Raw genomic sequence first — 17,543 nt, 5'->3', positions numbered from 1 at the left:
ATCAAATAAAATAAGATAAATAAATTAAAAACATTTTCTTGAATAAAAAAGAAAGTAAAACAATATAAAAACAGTTACATAGAAACTAGTAATTAATGAAAATTTGTAAAATTAACTGTTAAAGGTTAGTATTATTAGTGGACCAGCAGCACGCACAATCATGTGTGCTTACGGACTGTATCCCTTGCAGACTGTATTGATATATATTGATATATAATGTAGGAACCAGAATATTAATAACAGAAAGAAACAACCCTTTTGTGTGAATGAGTGTAAATGGGGGAGGGAGGTTTTTTGGGTTGGTGCACTAATTGTAAGTGTATCTTGTGTTTTTTATGTGGATTTAATAAATAAAAAAATTAATAAAAAAAAAACGATACTGATAATAAAAAAACCAATACCGATAATTTCCGATATTACATTTTAACGCATTTATCGGCCGATAATATCGGCAGACCGATATTATCGGACATCTCTAGTTTTTATCAATGGAGACTTTTAGCAAAAATCAAATCAGTTTTAACTTTTAAAAACTTTTAGTGGTTGATCCAGGATTTTATTTCATCACGTTTGGACAACCGCCACTCACTTTATGTTGGGAGTGAAGCAGGTGGCGCTCGATTGCTTTTAGTCAAAAATGCTGCTGCTTGCCTTTTAACTGGCACAAAAACCATGAGCACATTATACCCCCATTTTTAGCATTCCTTCACTGGCTCCCAGTTCATTTAAAAAAAAAAAATTTGTTTTTAACGGCCCAGCACCACACTATAATTCAGACCTCTTAAAGGGCAAATGTACTTATTTGGACACAATCATTATGAGAGACATGAAGACTTATGTATTTTTTTGTGAATGACTGAGCATTTCATTGAAGCAGCTTTTATACCCAATCATGGCACCCACCCGTTCCCAATTTGTCGGGATGTTCCAAATAAGTGTTTGATGAGCATTCCTCAACTTTCTCAGTCTTTTTTGCCACTTGTGCCAGCTTTTTTGAAACATGTTGCAGGCATCAAATTCCGAATGAGCTAATATTTGCAAAAATAACAAAGTTTACCAGTTTGACCATGAAATATCTTGTCTTTGTAGTCTAGTCAATTGAATGTAAGTTGAAAAGGATTTGCAAATCATTGTATTCTCTTTTTATTTACCATTCACACAATGTGACAACTTCACTGCTTTTGTATTTAATTCAAATTCATACCATTGGATAAGAAGATATTCTCAATTCAATTCAGAGTGTTGCACAAGCCTAATGTTGAGGGTACATGATATGGAAAGAAGTGTGCTCAAAGTCTGACCTGGACCAGGATGTCCTTGGTGTCGTTGGTGAGCCAGCGGGGGTACACGGGGTTGTCCGTGCGTATGGACTGAAAGAGCTCCTCCTCGTCCCGGCCGTGGAAGGGAGACTGGCCGATGAGCATCTCGTACACCAGGACCCCGAAGGACCACCAGTCCACTGAACTGTTGTACTTCTGGCCCAGCAGGATCTGAGGCAGCGGCACACAAACGTGTGAAGAGCAAGAACCTCTGAAGACACTCACAGACACAGCGAGGTCGTCTACCACTGTTAGGTTGGTTGAAAAAGGATTTTCATCATACAAACCCCGTTTCCATATGAGTTGGGAAATTGTGTTAGATGTAAATATAAACGAAATACAATGATTTGCAAATCATTGTATTCCGTTTAAATTTACATCTAACACAATTTCCCAACTCATATGGAAACGGCGTTTGTAGTTTTCATCAGCCACCTTTTCCCCAGGATTCAATAAAATGATGACTAATTAAAACAAATGAATGTTGACAAGAACTATCATGAAATACCACTATTGTCAACAGATAGTAATGACATCCAATCATATCTTATTTAGTCCTGTAGATGGCTGGAACAAGTCAGGAATATCATCACAGCACGTAGGAAAGGGGGCGGGGTTAGTCACGAAGGCGATCCAATCAAAACTACTGTCTTTCAGAAGTAGGAAGTTGGATTCTGCACTGCCAAAAAAACAGTTAACATTGTAACAAGTTACACTTGAAACGTCTTTTACCTTGGAGAACGACAAAAGTAAACATATGGACACAAGTGTGAGTATTATCACCACTAGAAACACAACTAAATTGAACAAAAACACATGTAAACAGTGTAAGTGACAATGACACCAAAAACACAACTAAAAAACAACAACACAACATGTAAACAAGTGTGAGTATTATCACTACTAAAAACAACTAACTAGAACAACACAACATGTAAGCAAGTGAGAGTACTATCGCTACTAAAAACAACTAACTAGAACAACACAACATGTAAACAAGTGTGAATATTATCACTACTAAAAACAACTAACTAGAACAACACAACATGTAAGCAAGTGTGAATATAATCACTACTAAAAACAACTAACTAGAACAACAACAACACAACATGTAAACAAGTGTGAGTATTATCGTAAACAACAACACAACATGTAAACAAGTGTAAGTATTGTCACTAATAAAAACAACTAACTTGGACAACAAAATAACGTGTAAACAAGTGTGAGTATTATCACTACTAAAAACAACTAACGAGAAAAAAAAGTAACATGTAAACAAGTGTGAGTATTATCACTACTAAAAACAACTAACTTGGACAACAAAATAATGTGTAAACAAGTGTTAGTATTATCACTACTAAAAACAACTAACTTGGACAACAAAATTATGTGTAAACAAGTGTGAGTATTTTTACTACTAAAAACAACTAACTTGGACAACAAAATTATGTGTAAACGAGTATTATCACTACTAAAAACAACTAACAAGAACAATAAAGTAACATGTAAACAAGTGTGAGTATTATCACTACTAAAAACAACTAACTTGGACAACATAATTATGTGTAAACAAGTGTGAGTATTATCACTACTAAAAACAACTAACTTGGACAACATAATTATGTGTAAACAAGTGTGAGTATTATCACTACTAAAAACAACTAACTAGAACAACAACACAACAAATAAACAAGTGTGAGTATTACCATTACTAAAGACAACTAACTAGAACAACAACACAACATGTAAACAAGTGTGAGTATTATCACTACTAAAACAACTACCTAGAACAACACAACGTATAAACAAGTGTGAGTATTATCGCTACTAAAAACAACTAACTAGAACAACAACACAACATGTAAACAAGAGTGAGTATTATCGTAAACAACAACACAACATGTAAACAAGTGTAAGTATTATCACTACTAAAAACAACTACCGGTAACTAGAAGAACACAACATGTAAACAAGTGTAAGTATTATCACTATTAAAAACAACTAACTTGAACAACAACACAAGATGTGAATAAGTGTAAGTGTTATCACTACTAAAAACAACTAACTTGGACAACAAAATGACGTGCAAACAAGTGTGAGTATTATCACTACTAAAAACAACTAACTTGGACAACATAATTATGTGTAAACAAGTGTGAGTATTATCACTACTAAAAACAACTAACTAGAACAACAACACAACAAATAAACAAGTGTGAGTATTACCACTACTAAAGACAACTAACTAAAACAACAACACAACATGTAAACAAGTGTGAGTATTATCACTACTAAAACAACTACCTTGAACAACACAACGTATAAACAAGTGTGAGTATTATCACTACTAAAAACAACTAACTTGGACAACAAAATAATGTGTAAACAAGTGTGAGTATTATCACTACTAAAAACTAACAAGAACAATAAAGTAACATGTAAACAAGTGTGAGTATTACCACTACTAAAAACAACTAACTAGAACAACAACACAACATGTAAACAAGAGTGAGTATTATCGTAAACAACAACACAACATGTAAACAAGTGTAAGTATTATCACTACTAAAAACAACTACCGGTAACTAGAAGAACACAACATGTAAACAAGTGTAAGTATTATCACTATTAAAAACAACTAACTTGAACAACAACACAACATGTAAATAAGTGTAAGTGTTATCACTACTAAAAACAACTAACTTGGACAACAAAATAACGTGCAAACAAGTGTGAGTATTATCACTACTAAAAACAACTAACGAGAACAACAAAGTAACATGTAAACGAGTGTGAGTATTATCACTACTAAAAACAACTAACTTGGACAACAAAATAATGTGTAAACAAGTGTGAGTATTATCACTACTAAAAACTAACAAGAACAATAAAGTAACATGTAAACAAGTGTGAGTATTACCACTACTAAAAACAACTAACTAGAACAACAACACAACATGTAAACAAGTATGACTATTATCTCTACTAAAAACAACTAACTAGAACAACACAACGTATAAACAAGTGTGAGTATTATCGCTACTAAAAACAACTAACTAGAACAACACAACATGTAAACAAGTGTGAGTATTATCTTAAACAACAACACAACATGTAAACAAGTGTAAGTATTATCACTACTAAAAACAACTACCGGTAACTAGAAGAACACAACATGTAAACAAGTGTAAGTATTATCACTACTAAAAACAACTAACTTGAACAACAACACAACATGTCAATAAGTGGAAGTATTATCACTACTAAAAACAACTAACTTGAACAACAACACAACATGTCAATAAGTGTAAGTATTATCACTACTAAAAACAACTAACTTGGACAACAAAATAACGTGCAAACAAGTGTGAGTATTATCACTACTAAAAACAACTGACTTGGACAACAAAATAACGTGCAAACAAGTGTGAGTATTATCACTACTAAAAACAACTAACTAGAACAACAAAGTAACATGTAAACAAGTGTGAGTATTATCACTACTAAAAACAACTAACTTGGAAAACAAAATAATGTGTAAACAAGTGTGAGTATTATCACTACTAAAAACAACTAACAAGAACAATAAAGTAACATGTAAACAAGTGTGAGTATTATCACTACTAAAAACAACTAACTTGGACAACAAAATAACGTGCAAACAAGTGTGAGTATTATCACTACTAAAACAACTAACTAGAACAACACAATATGTAAACAAGTGTGATTATTATCACCACTAAAAACAACTAACTTGAACAACAACATACAACATGTAAACAGTGTGAGAGTATTATCACTACTAAAAACAACTAACTACAACAACACAATATGTAAACAAGTGTGAGTATTATCACCACTAAAAACAACTAACTTGAACAGCAACATACAACATGTAAACAGTGTGAGTATTATCACTACTAAAAACAACTAAGTAGAACAACACAATATGTAAACAAGTGTGATTATTATCACCACTAAAAACAACTAACTTGAACAACAACATACAACATGTAAACAGTGTGAGAGTATTATCACTACTAAAAACACAAGTAATTGGAACAACAACACAACATTTACACAGTGTGATTATGACATATTCAGATTGATGACACTTGTGATTAAATGTGACAAAGTGTAGTTGCAACAAAATCTTCAGGTCTACTCTGCCAGCGTTTTGTGGTCCCCAGCTTGTTGTCCAAGTACTAGTAGCAGCTGACGCTCTTAAAAACAAGTTTAGTATTTGGATTCTAATTCTAACTTGTTTTGCTTCGTTAAACGTAGACATGCTTGCTGTAGCTCGTTAGTAAACATTTTACATCTGCGTCCCAACCTCGGGGGCGATGTAGTCCGGGGTCCCACAGAAGGTGGACGTCCTTGATTCCTCCTGCATGGTCTCCTTGCACATGCCAAAGTCTGCGATCTTGATGTGTCCCTCGGAGTCCAGCAGCACATTGTCCAGCTTCAGGTCCCTGCACAAACACCCCAGGACGTTTTCTTTTAGTGCTTTCGAAGGTTTATTGATTCTCACCTGTAAATGACTCCTTTGGAGTGCAGGAACTGAAGGCCGCAGACGATCTCAGCCGCGTAAAAGCTGCAGGAAGAGGAAGAAAGGAACGTGGCTTGTGTGCTCCAGGTTCTGGAAGTACATGGTATGATGGCACTGGACACGTACGTGGATCTGTGCAGGTCAAACCTGTGGCAGTTCTGGATGTGGAACATGAGATCGCCTCCATTCAGGTACTCCATCGCAAAAAACAGGTTCTCCTGGGGACAGAGACTTTGCCAGGTTAGGATAGGATAGGACTTTATTGTCATTGCACAAGTACAACGGAACTATGTTTTCAGCACAAACCCGTTCAAGATGAGACAAACAAACAGTGTACAGGGTTACAGAACAAGAACGATGATGGGTCGCCAAAGGCCCCGTAAAAGATGGGAAAAAGGTAAAACGCTGGGGAAGATGAGTAAAAAAATACAATCTAGACTGGGCTCCTAAGGGGGCCCAGTCTGGAGTGGGAAAAAACCTCCATGCCATGCACACATAAACATGTTACATATAATCACGACAACTCGCAACAGAGGGGGGGGGGAGTTGGGGCCCTGGAGGTCGACTGCTGCTATAAAGCGCTGCCAGCCGTCCATCACCCCAAAGGGAAATCAAGCGGTGGTGAAGGCGTGGGGTGGGGGTAGGGGTCTGGGGGTGTATATGCCCATTGTCTTGGGTGTGTTGATGTAGTGTCCATAGGCCTGGGGCCGTTCTGCATGCAAGCAAAAGTTCGACTCCAGGTGTTGTTGAGGAGGGAGGGAGGTCAAAAGCTGACGTCCAGCATTGAAGAGTCCTCGGGGGATGTTTTCCAAACAGCCTGCTCCGGTTGTTGCAGCGTCAAGGCCATTCGAGGGAGTCAAATCATAGATTAGGATTTTTGTTTTTCCGCGAGCAGACATTACAATGGCTTGTCTGTTTTATTCGTCCATGCTGGCCCTCATATCCAATTTTTCCCTTTCAACGAGCTTTTCCATGATGTGATCCATCTTGCAATCAAAATCGCCCCAGTCTGTGATCCCACAGCCCGGCCCAAACCTTCCATTGCGACGAACAGCCTTTGGGCTCCTTGAGTGGCTGCCATCGTCTTACGAATTTGACGATACACCAGAGCAATGCCCAGCCCAATTAGCAGGTGCTCCGCGATCACGGCTCCAAATAGGTAGATGTCTTCCACGTCCTCGATGGAAAGGACTGAGAGGCAAATGATTCTCCATTTATCCCAGGAATCTCTCACGTACCCCGCAGCAATGGTTCCATCAGGGCAGCCAGGCTCCCCAGAACCTCTTTTCCTCATCGAAAAGATTTTGTCAATTGAGTCGAGAGTTCAGCTGATCAATTCCATGTCTGATGTTTAGATTTGGAGGACAGCGCAAAGAAAGAGGCTTCAAAAAAGTGTAGACAAGACAAAACAAAGAGAGCAAGCAGAGAGAAGAAGGGAGCGGGAAAAAATGCGACCGCCCTCACCAGAGGCAAGACAGAAAAGGACATCGAGGCCAAGGAAAGGAGGTTTGCGGGGGCTTACCTTTGTCTGGAAGGTGCAGTACAGGTGTGTGAGGAAGGGGTTTTCCCAGGCTAAAGAGAGGACCCTCCTCTCCACCATGGTGCACTCCACATCGTCGTCCATCAGAACCACGTCCTTCTTCAGAGCCTTGACAGCAAAAAAACGCCCGCTATTTTTCAGCTCGGCTAAAAACACCTGCGAAAAAAACGACTTCTGTCAGAAAATACGTTATTATTTGCGGATTTTTAATCCGATCACCTTGCCAAAGCTGCCCTTCCCGAGCATCTTGTGCAGAATAAAGTCGTCGATGGAAAATTTGGGCTGATCCTTCTTTGGGAAATTGTAAAGAGGCTCCTCCACCTCCTGGTCGACAGGCAGCTTGCTGGTGTCTGCCGGCCCCTCCCAGGAAACACCCTGCAACTCTGCAGGAAGTGGCGTGTTGAAGACCAGCACAGATGACCAGCACTAACCGGGTGTACCTTTACTCGCCCAGTCGTCTGCTATCGGCGCTCGGATCATCCCCGGCTGGCTGACACCTACTGGACCTTCTCGACCGACAATGTCACCTTCTTTGCTGGTCCTGGCCTGAAGGATGGAGGGTAAGTCAAGCAATAAAATACAACCCCAATTCCTCAGAGCTCTTGTCCTGACCTGCTGTTTGCTCTCAATGGTGGCCAGAGCTTCTGCCATCAGCTTCTGGTTGACGCCACACAGGTTGGCCACCTTCTTCTGACACTTGTGGTGGACGTTCATGCAACACTCTGCGCAGAAACAACCCGCAGTTGATGACGACTTGCCGCAAAATGGTGCACCTGTGTACGTATGAGTGTGCTCTCACCCTCACATTTCAGACCCTGCTTGGCCAGCCCCCACAGGAGGGTCCCACAGTGTTCACAGAAGGTGGGACTCTTGTAGTTGTACACTTTGAACCTGTGCGGCATGTCGATCTTGAAGCGCTCTTTGTGGATCTGACACACACACACACACACACACACACACACATACACACACACACACACAATATAAGCGAGTAAAGAAAGCTTTTTTTGGACATTGAATTTAGTACCGTGTTTTTCGGACTATACACTACCGTTCAAAAGTTTGGGGTCACCCAAACAATTTTGTGGAATAGCCTTCATTTCTAAGAACAAGAATAGACTGTCGAGTTTCAGATGAAAGTTCTCTTTTTCTGGCCATTTTGAGTGTTTAATTGACCCCACAAATGTGATGTTCCAGAAACTCAATCAGCTCAAAGGAAGGTCAGTTTTGTAGCTTCTGTAACGAGCTAAACTGTTTTCAGATGTGTGAACATGATTGCACAAGGGTTTTCTAATCATCAATTAGCCTTCTGAGCCAATGAGCAAACACATTGTACCATTAGAACACTGGAGTGATAGTTGCTGGAAATGGGCCTCTATACACCTATGTAGATATTGCACCAAAAACCAGACATTTGCAGCTAGAATAGTCATTTACCACATTAGCAATGTATAGAGTGTATTTCTTTAAAGTTAAGACTAGTTTAAAGTTATCTTCATTGAAAAGTACAGTGCTTTTCCTTCACAAATAAGGACATTTCAATGTGACCCCAAACTTTTGAACGGTAGTGTAAGGCGCACTTAAAATCCTTTCATTTTCTCAAAAATCAACAGTGCGCCTTGTAAGTTTTTGCATTTGAGTAATGTGAACAATTTTTACATCAAATTATGTTGGCAATTTCATTAAATAAAACAAATTGGGCGTAAAATGTGATATCGGTATCGGTTGATATCAGTATTGGTTGATATCGGTATCGGTACTTAAAGAGTTGGACAATATCGGAATATCGGATATCGGCAAAAAGCCATTATCGGACATCCCTAATAATGTGTTAATTCCACGACTGTATGTATCGGTATCGGTTGATATGGAAATTGGTCATTAAGAATTGGACAATATCGGATATCAGCAAAAAAGCCATTATCGGAGATCTCTAATTATCAGTGTGTAAAAATTGAGTGTATAAGAATTCAAACTACATTTTTAAATAAACATTTTGCCCACAATATTTTATTCAATGAACTTGTGAGCATAATTTGATTTAAAAATAATCAGTACACTTACCAGTACATACATTCAGTGACCAAAAAAGGCTTTGGTAATAAGGACACAAACTAACCGCCATAAACTTGCTACGAGCTCATGATTACCATAGTTTCTTTGCTGTTGATGGCCGACCCTGTGCATTTGGCAATGACTTTGTCGATGCATTTTTTGTGGATGGCTGCGTTGCAATCTGCGGGGGCAGGACAGAGGGTGCATTATAAGGATCACGTCAAACTAACACAAACTAGTGTGACTCACGTCTGCACTGGTAACCTTGCTTGTTAAGACCCCTGCAGGCAGACAAACAGTATATTCATTTTCTTTTTCAATATTATAAGAGGTGAGTGGCGTACCAGACAAACTCCTTGCAGACAGAACAGAAGGTGGGCTGGGGGAAGAAGGTGGCGCTGAACTCGTGACATTTAACCACGTGAATTTTAGCCTGTTTGATAGCGCCGCGTCGCTGGTGGAGGGCGAACAGACCCTCTCGGTCCGGCTCGCCATCGGCCTTCCCCGACGCGTCTGAAAAACAGACAAAAACATTTGGATTCCAAGCAAAGTAACAACATTTGTTCACAAGTCGAACAGGAAGTGCTGCACTACAGATGCACTGCAAAAACTGAAATTTAAGTAAGCTTAAATATCTCAAATAAGGGTGATATTTGCTTATTTTCTGTCTGATAAGATAATTCGTCTCACTAAGCAGATTTTATGTTAGAGTGTTTTACTTGTTTTAAGTGTTTTGGACCTAAATGATCTCAGTAAGATATTACAGCTTGCTGCTGAGATTTGATGACCTATATTGAGTAAAACATGCTTGAAACTAGAATATCAACTGTTGCAAAGCTGTGTCATCAACACTCACAAGTATAAAACTACCGTAATTTCCGGACTATAAGCCGCTACTTTTTCCCCTCGTTCTGGTCCCTGCGGCTTATACAACGGCGCGGCTTATTTACGGCCTGTTCTTCTCCGACACCGACGAAGAGGATTTCGGTGGTTTTAGTACGCAGGAGGAAGACGATGACACAATGATTAAAGACTGACTTTTCATATACAGGTAGGCTGGTTATTTTGATAACGTACAGGCGAGCACTTTGTATTACTTTGCACCGTTGTATTATTTGTACTCTGCACGAATGCTGTTCGCCATGTCAAAGATGTGAAAGTTTGATTGAATGATTGAAAGATTTATTGTTAATAAATGGGACGCTTTGCGTTCCCAAACAGTCATCTCTGTCCCGACAATCCCCTACGTGGTAGCAGGAACCCCTATATACTACGGTAATTACACATCAAAACCCTGCGGCTTATAGTCGGGTGCGGCTTATATATGGAGCAATCTGTATTTTCCCCTAAATTTAGCTGGTGCGGCTTATAGTCAGGTGCGGCTTATAGTCCAGAAATTACGGTACTTTTTTAAAGTAATCATTTCTTACTTCAAGCATGAAAAAAAAAATCATGATTTTGACAAGAATGTGTCTCATAATTAAAACAGATTTAGATTTAGATTTATTTATTACAGCCAAATGGACTTTGCTGTTTTATTTTCAATGAAACAATAGAAAATAGGTACTCATATAGTAGTACAGTTGGCACAGTACAGTAAACTGACAGTTAATATTTAAACATTTAACATTTCTAACTATTTTGAACAGAAATAGTTCATGCACATTCAAATAAATTCTTCAAAATTACAATTAAAAAAAATTTGGCCGGGGGCCGGGCTGTATATATGCGCACCAATTGACTGAAAGAGCACGCAATGCATCTTTAGACCATAGGATTTGCCTGAGCGGCTAGTAGACCCTGAGAGTAACAAGCGGTTGCCTTCTTGTCTTTCCATTAAGAACAATAAACTAGTTTTTAGTATAAGTGTGCTGGTTTCAAGAAATGTAATGCCGAGCGCATATCATTATGTCAAGATAATGGCACTAGCATTTACTTCATTTAAGAATATTTTTCAACATATTGAGCAAAAAGGTCTAATTTTTTTTCTACCACGAAAAGTGCACTTGTTATTAGTGAGAATATACTTATTTTAAGGTATTTTTGGGTTCATTGAGGTTAGCTAATTTTACTTGTTTTGTAAAGTCTTGACAAGCCGAATTTTCTTGTTCTATTGGCAGATTATTTTGCTTAGTTCAAATAAAATACCCCAATTTTTTTTTTTTTTTCTTGTTGTTTTTGAACACTGACTTTTTGCAGTGTGGTCGCCATGGCACATGTTGATTTTAGCCGTGATGCTGTGGTCTATTTATAAAAAAAACATAAGGGGTTTCTTGCTGTCACTGCTCTGGTGTTAATGTCAGGAAAAGCGCAAGCAATAAGCTCTATGTTTAGACGGAGAAAATAGGATCCGACAATGACGTTGGTAGAATAACTGTTGATATTCTGTTTATTTCCCTAGGAACCTACAAGTAAGATTGTTATTTTTGCCTCGTCCTTTACTTTAAGTGAGTGAGTGAAGAATGCACTACCGACCTGATAAGTCGGAAAGAGAAAGAGATGATACAGTATTATCTACTCACAGATGCTACCTCAGGCCTGGGCAATTAGTTTGACTCGGGGGGCCAAATTTAAAGAAAAGAAATGTGTCTGGGTGCCGGTATATCTATCTATCTATGTATACATACATATATATATATACACAAACCCCGTTTCCATATAAGTTGGGAAATTGTGTTAGATGTAAATATAAACGGAATACAATGATTTGCAAATCATTTTCAACCCATATTCAGTTGAATATGCTACAAAGACAACATATTTGATGTTCAAACTGATAAACTTTTTTTTTTTTTTGCAAATAATCATTAACTTTAGAATTTGATGCCAGCAACACGTGACAAAGAAGTTGGGAAAGTGGCAATAAATACTGATAAAGTTGAGGAATGCTCATCAAACACTTATTTGGAACATCCCACAGGTGTGCAGGCTAATTGGGAACAGGTGGGTGCCATGATTGGGTATAAAAACAGCTTCCCAAAAAATGCTCAGTCTTTCACAAGAAAGGATGGGGCGAGGTACACCCCTTTGTCCACAACTGCGTGAGCAAATAGTCAAACCGTTTAAGAACAACGTTTCTCAAAGTGCAATTGCAAGAAATTTAGGGATTTCAACATCTTTGGTCCATAATATCATCAAAAGGTTCAGAGAATCTGGAGAAATCACTGCACGTAAGCGGCATGGCCGGAAACCAACATTGAATGACCGTGACCTTCGATCCCTCAGACGGCACTGTATCAAAAACCGACATCAATCTCTAAAGGATATCACCACATGGGCTCAGGAACACTTCAGAAAACTACTGTCACTAAATACAGTTGGTCGCTACATCTGTAAGTGCAAGTTAAAGGTCTACTAAAGCCATTTATCAACAACATCCAGAAACGCCGCAGGCTTCTCTGGGCCTGAGCTCATCTAAGATGGACTCATGCAAAGTGGAAAAGTGTTCTGTGGTCTGACGAGTCCACATTTCAAATTGTTTTTGGAAATATTCAACATCGTGTCATCCGGACCAAAGGGGAAGTGAACCATCCAGACTGTTATCGACGCAAAGTTAAAAAGCCAGCATCTGTGATGGTATGGGGGTGTATTAGTGCCCAAGACATGGGTAACTTACACATCTGTGAAGGCACCTTTAATGCTGAAAGGTACATACAGGTTTTGGAACAACATATGCTGCCATCTAAGCGCCGTCTTTTTCATGGACGCCCCTGCTTATTTCAGCAAGACAATGCCAGGCCACATTCAGCACGTGTTACAACAGCGTGGCATCGTAAAAACAGAGTGCGGGTACTTTCCTGGCCCGCCTGCAGTCCAGACCTGTCCCCCATTGCAAATGTGTGGCGCATTATGAAGCGTAAAATACGACAGCGGAGACCCCGGACTGTTGAACGACTGAAGCTCTACATAAAACAAGAATGGGAAAGAATTCCACTTTCAAAGCTTCAACAATTAGTTTCCTCAGTTCCCAAAAATGTATTGAGTGTTGTTAAAAGAAAAGGTGATGTAACACAGTGGTGAACATGCCCTTTCCCAACTACGTTGGCATGTGTTGCAGCCATGAAATTGTAAGTTAATTATTATTTGCAAAAAAAAAATAAAGTTTATGAGTTTGAACATCAAATATGTTGTCTTTGAAGTGCATTCAATTGAATATGGGTTGAAAAGGATTTGCAAATCATTGTATTCCTTTTATATTTACATCTAACAATTTCCCAACTCATAAGGAAACGGGGTTTGTAATTAGATTACTATAGTAACTAATTAGATGACCATAGTAACTAGTATATCATGCAAAAGCGCAGATTCCAACCATTGAAATACTTTGTATAATTCAAGACTTACGGTCATTAGAAAACATCACTTTCCATCTTAAAGATCTAAAAAAATTATTTGGGAATGTCCGGCGCGGCCAGATTGAAACGCTTAACGGACCGCATGTGGACTTAATTTGCCCAGGTCTGTGCTACCTGGTGGTTGTTTGAGCACACTGCAGCTAGTCCTGGATAGTCCCACTCCTTAATGCTTCAGTCACACGCACATTTTTTACAGGAATGAGGCAAAAATACAACCTTACCTACTGAAATACGACAGTTAAGTATTTATTCAACCAGGCAATTATTTTCACGTGTGCGTGTGCATGTGCGTGCATGTGTGTGTGTGTGTGTTTATAAAACAACTCACCACTTTTCTCCAGATAATATTTGGCTTCCATTAACAGGCGGCCCTGCGGCTTCAAGTCCAACTGAGATAGAGAACACACAATATGGTGATTCTGAAGGAAAGATCCAGACGAATTGAAATAAAAAGCAAATTGGTGATGTTTATTACTAAAAAGGTGTTTGGAGAGCGTCTTAAGTCTTAAGCTCTGGAACACTCTGCCCCTCCATGTTCCAACTGCTCCCACAGTGGAGTGTTTTAAGTCTCGTCTTAAGACCCACTTTTATTCTCTGGCTTTTAACACTATGTGAGTTGTGTGGTCCTCTGTGTTTTTAAATGTAATTTTTTATTTATTGTTTTAATTGGTTTTACGCTTTAAAATCATATTTAATCATATTTATTTTTATGTTGTTTTTATATTTATTTATTGTTTGTTTTTATTCAGTCATTGGTGGAGCTAAGGATAATATTTGAATATTGTTTTTAATATTGTTGTGCAGCACTTTGGAAACATTTTTGTTGTTTAAATGTGCTATACAAATAAAGTGGATTGGACTGGATTTGTCTCATTTTGTCCACCAAACCTTTTATACTGTGTGTGAATGCACAAAGGTGAGCTTTGTTGATGTTATTAACTTGTTGGAGGGCTAATCAGGCATAATTGGTCAATGCATGACTGCAACCTAATCGATGCTAACATGCTATTTAGGCTAGCTCTATGTACATATTGCATCATTTTTCCTCCATTGTAGGTATATTCGAGGTCATTTAATTATTTTATGTCCTCTGTGTATTTCATTTATATTTCCATGTTTCATGACACGTTATCTGTATGTAATATTGGCTGCATTTCTGTTGTTTGTGTTCCATGCTGTTCCAGACCACAGCAATTGTTACCCAGCTTACAAAGATTGCAACGAATCCATTAGAAGAAGACAACCTGTCGTTTCCTTTAACTTAAACACACACATCCATACCTTTGACCATTCTAAGCCAGTCATTTCCGGGAGTTATCTCACCCTCTGAGAAGCCTTCATTTTACGAATATTTTTCAATGTTGTAAAAATGCGTAGAATAAATATTACATTTCAACTAGGGATGTCCGATAATATCGGACTGCCGATATTATCGGCCGATAAATGCTTTAAAATGTAATACCGGAAATTATCGGTATCGGTTTCAAAATTATCGGTATTGGTTTCAAAAAGTAAAATGTATGACTTTTTAAAACGCCGCTGTGTACACGGACGTAGGGAGAAGTACAGAGCGCCAATAAACCTTAAAGGCACTGCCTTTGCGTGCTGGCCAAGTCACATAATATCTACGGCTTTTCACACACACAAGTGAATGCAAGCATACTTGGTCAACAGCCATACAGGTCACACTGAGGGTGGCCGTATAAACAACTTTAACACTGCTACAAATATGCGCCACACTGTGAACCCACACTTAACAAGAATGACAAACACATTTCGGGAGAACATCCGCACCGTAACACAACATAAACACAACAAAACAAATACCCAGAACCCCTTGCAGCACTAACTCTTTCGGGACGGTACAATATACACCCCCCGCTACCCTCTACCCCACCTCCCTCACATCAACCTCCTCATGCTCTCTCAGGGAGATCATGTCCCAAATTCCAAGCTGCTGTTTTGAGGCATGTTAAAAAAAATAATGCACTTTGTGACTTCAATAATAAATATGGCAGTGCCATGTTGGCATTTTTTTCCATAACTTGAGTTGATTTATTGTGGAAAACCTTGTTACATTGTTTAGTGCATCCAGCGGGGCATCACAACAAAATTAGGCATAATAATGTGTTAATTCCACGACTGTATGTATCAGTATCGGTTGATATCGGAACCGGTTTTTGATTGATTGATTGATTGAAACTTTTATTAGTAGATTGCACAGTACAGTACATATTCCGTACAATTGACCACTAAATGGTAACACCCGAATACGTTTTTCAACTTGTTTAAGTCGGGGTCCACGTTAATCAATTCATGCTGCAAGGGGCTCTGGGTATTTGTTCTGTTGTGTTTATGTTGTGTTACGGTGCGGATGTTCTCCCGAAATGTGTTTGTCATTCTTGTTTGGTGTGGGTTCACAGCGTGGCGCATATTTGTAACAGTGTTAAAGTTGTTTATACGGCCACCCTCAGTGTGACCTGTATGGCTGTTGACCAAGTATGCCTTGCATTCACTTGTGTGTGTGAAAAGCCGTAGATATTAAGTAATTAAGAGTTGGACAATATCGGAATATCGGATATCGGCAAAAAGGCCATTATCGGACATCTCTAATTTCAACATTTCTATATGTGTAAATACCATGAATTGATTAACGTGGACCCCGACTTAAACAAGTTGAAAAACTTATTGGGGTGTTACCATTTAGTGGTCAATTGTACGGAATATGAACTGTACTGTGCAATCTACTAATAAAAGTCTCAATCAATCAATCAATCAAAGTGTTGGCCCTTCGATGAGGTAGCGACCTGTCCAGGGTGTACCAGCTGTGATAGACTCCAGCACCCCCCGCGACCCCAAAATGGACAAGCGGTAGTAAATGGATGGATGGATGGGCATTTCTATCAATGAAGGTTTGCATAGTCATTTTGATGTGTTGTCTTCATTACAAGACTTATATAAGGCTTTTAATTTTTTGCAGCTCCAGACAGATTTTTGTTGTTGTATTTTTGGTCCAATATGGCGCTTTCAACATTTTGAGTCGCCGACCCCTGGCTTAGGAGGAGACCCTGCACAATGTTGAAGAACATGGCCTCAACCCCACAGAAGTGCGCATCAAGCATGTTTTTTTCATCTTTGCTCGTCATTTTTAGTGGTGAGCCGTAAGCGCTGACAGATGGCGGCGTCGCTCTAAATGGCGGCGTAAAGTGTCGAGGGAGCGCTTAAAGCAGATTTGCGTCCACACAAACAAACAAAACACGCACCCATATCTCCAGCTTGCCGCTCTCCTTCTTGCAGCGAGTCGCCAGCGAGTCCAGAGCCACGGTGGTCTCGGACTTCAACTCGGCCGTGCGGTCTTTCACCATCACGTGCATGACGCGCCCCTGGTGCACGTGCGCGTCAAAGGTGGTGCTCCAGGGGGGGTACATGGTGGGCTTCTTCTGCTTGTACACCTGACCCTTTTCTGGAAGATACAAGAAAGAAAGAAAAAAGCGCAGCTGGTGAGGGATAACGTTTGATCCTTGCTTCTTCTTCTTCTCTATTTAACATAGATAAACATCATGGTGCACTGGTGTCAAACTTAAGGCCCGGGGGGCCAGATCTGGCCCACAACATCATTTGATCTGGCCCGCAAACACCTGGAAATGACATGTGTCAATAAAGTATTTAATATATGTTCTATATTTTCAATGGAACATATAAAATGTTGATGTTGTTTACTTGAG

The 17,543-nt window shown here is 39.1% G+C and overlaps 1 protein-coding gene across 1 annotated transcript in view; it reads right to left on the bottom strand.

Annotated features, from left to right (window-relative positions):
• The window catches only part of prkcq (protein kinase C, theta), a 63,373-nt gene that overhangs the window by 9,777 nt on the left and 36,053 nt on the right, over positions 1-17,543 (bottom strand). The window contains exons 3-16 of the mRNA XM_062066395.1: positions 17,082-17,281; positions 14,147-14,207; positions 9,808-9,976; positions 9,713-9,744; positions 9,559-9,644; positions 8,208-8,337; positions 8,021-8,130; positions 7,849-7,954; positions 7,628-7,791; positions 7,391-7,564; positions 5,995-6,086; positions 5,851-5,913; positions 5,653-5,791; positions 1,302-1,490 (exon numbers count right to left, since the gene is read on the bottom strand). Of these exons, the coding sequence (XP_061922379.1) occupies positions 1,302-1,490; positions 5,653-5,791; positions 5,851-5,913; positions 5,995-6,086; positions 7,391-7,564; positions 7,628-7,791; positions 7,849-7,954; positions 8,021-8,130; positions 8,208-8,337; positions 9,559-9,644; positions 9,713-9,744; positions 9,808-9,976; positions 14,147-14,207; positions 17,082-17,281 (1,715 nt within the window). The remainder of the gene's footprint in view (positions 1-1,301; positions 1,491-5,652; positions 5,792-5,850; positions 5,914-5,994; positions 6,087-7,390; positions 7,565-7,627; positions 7,792-7,848; positions 7,955-8,020; positions 8,131-8,207; positions 8,338-9,558; positions 9,645-9,712; positions 9,745-9,807; positions 9,977-14,146; positions 14,208-17,081; positions 17,282-17,543) is intronic.

The sequence above is a fragment of the Entelurus aequoreus genome, linkage group LG12 (assembly GCF_033978785.1).
Source record: "Entelurus aequoreus isolate RoL-2023_Sb linkage group LG12, RoL_Eaeq_v1.1, whole genome shotgun sequence".
Classification (NCBI taxonomy): Eukaryota; Metazoa; Chordata; class Actinopteri; order Syngnathiformes; family Syngnathidae; genus Entelurus; species Entelurus aequoreus.
This window is presented reverse-complemented; position numbering and strand designations above follow the sequence as displayed.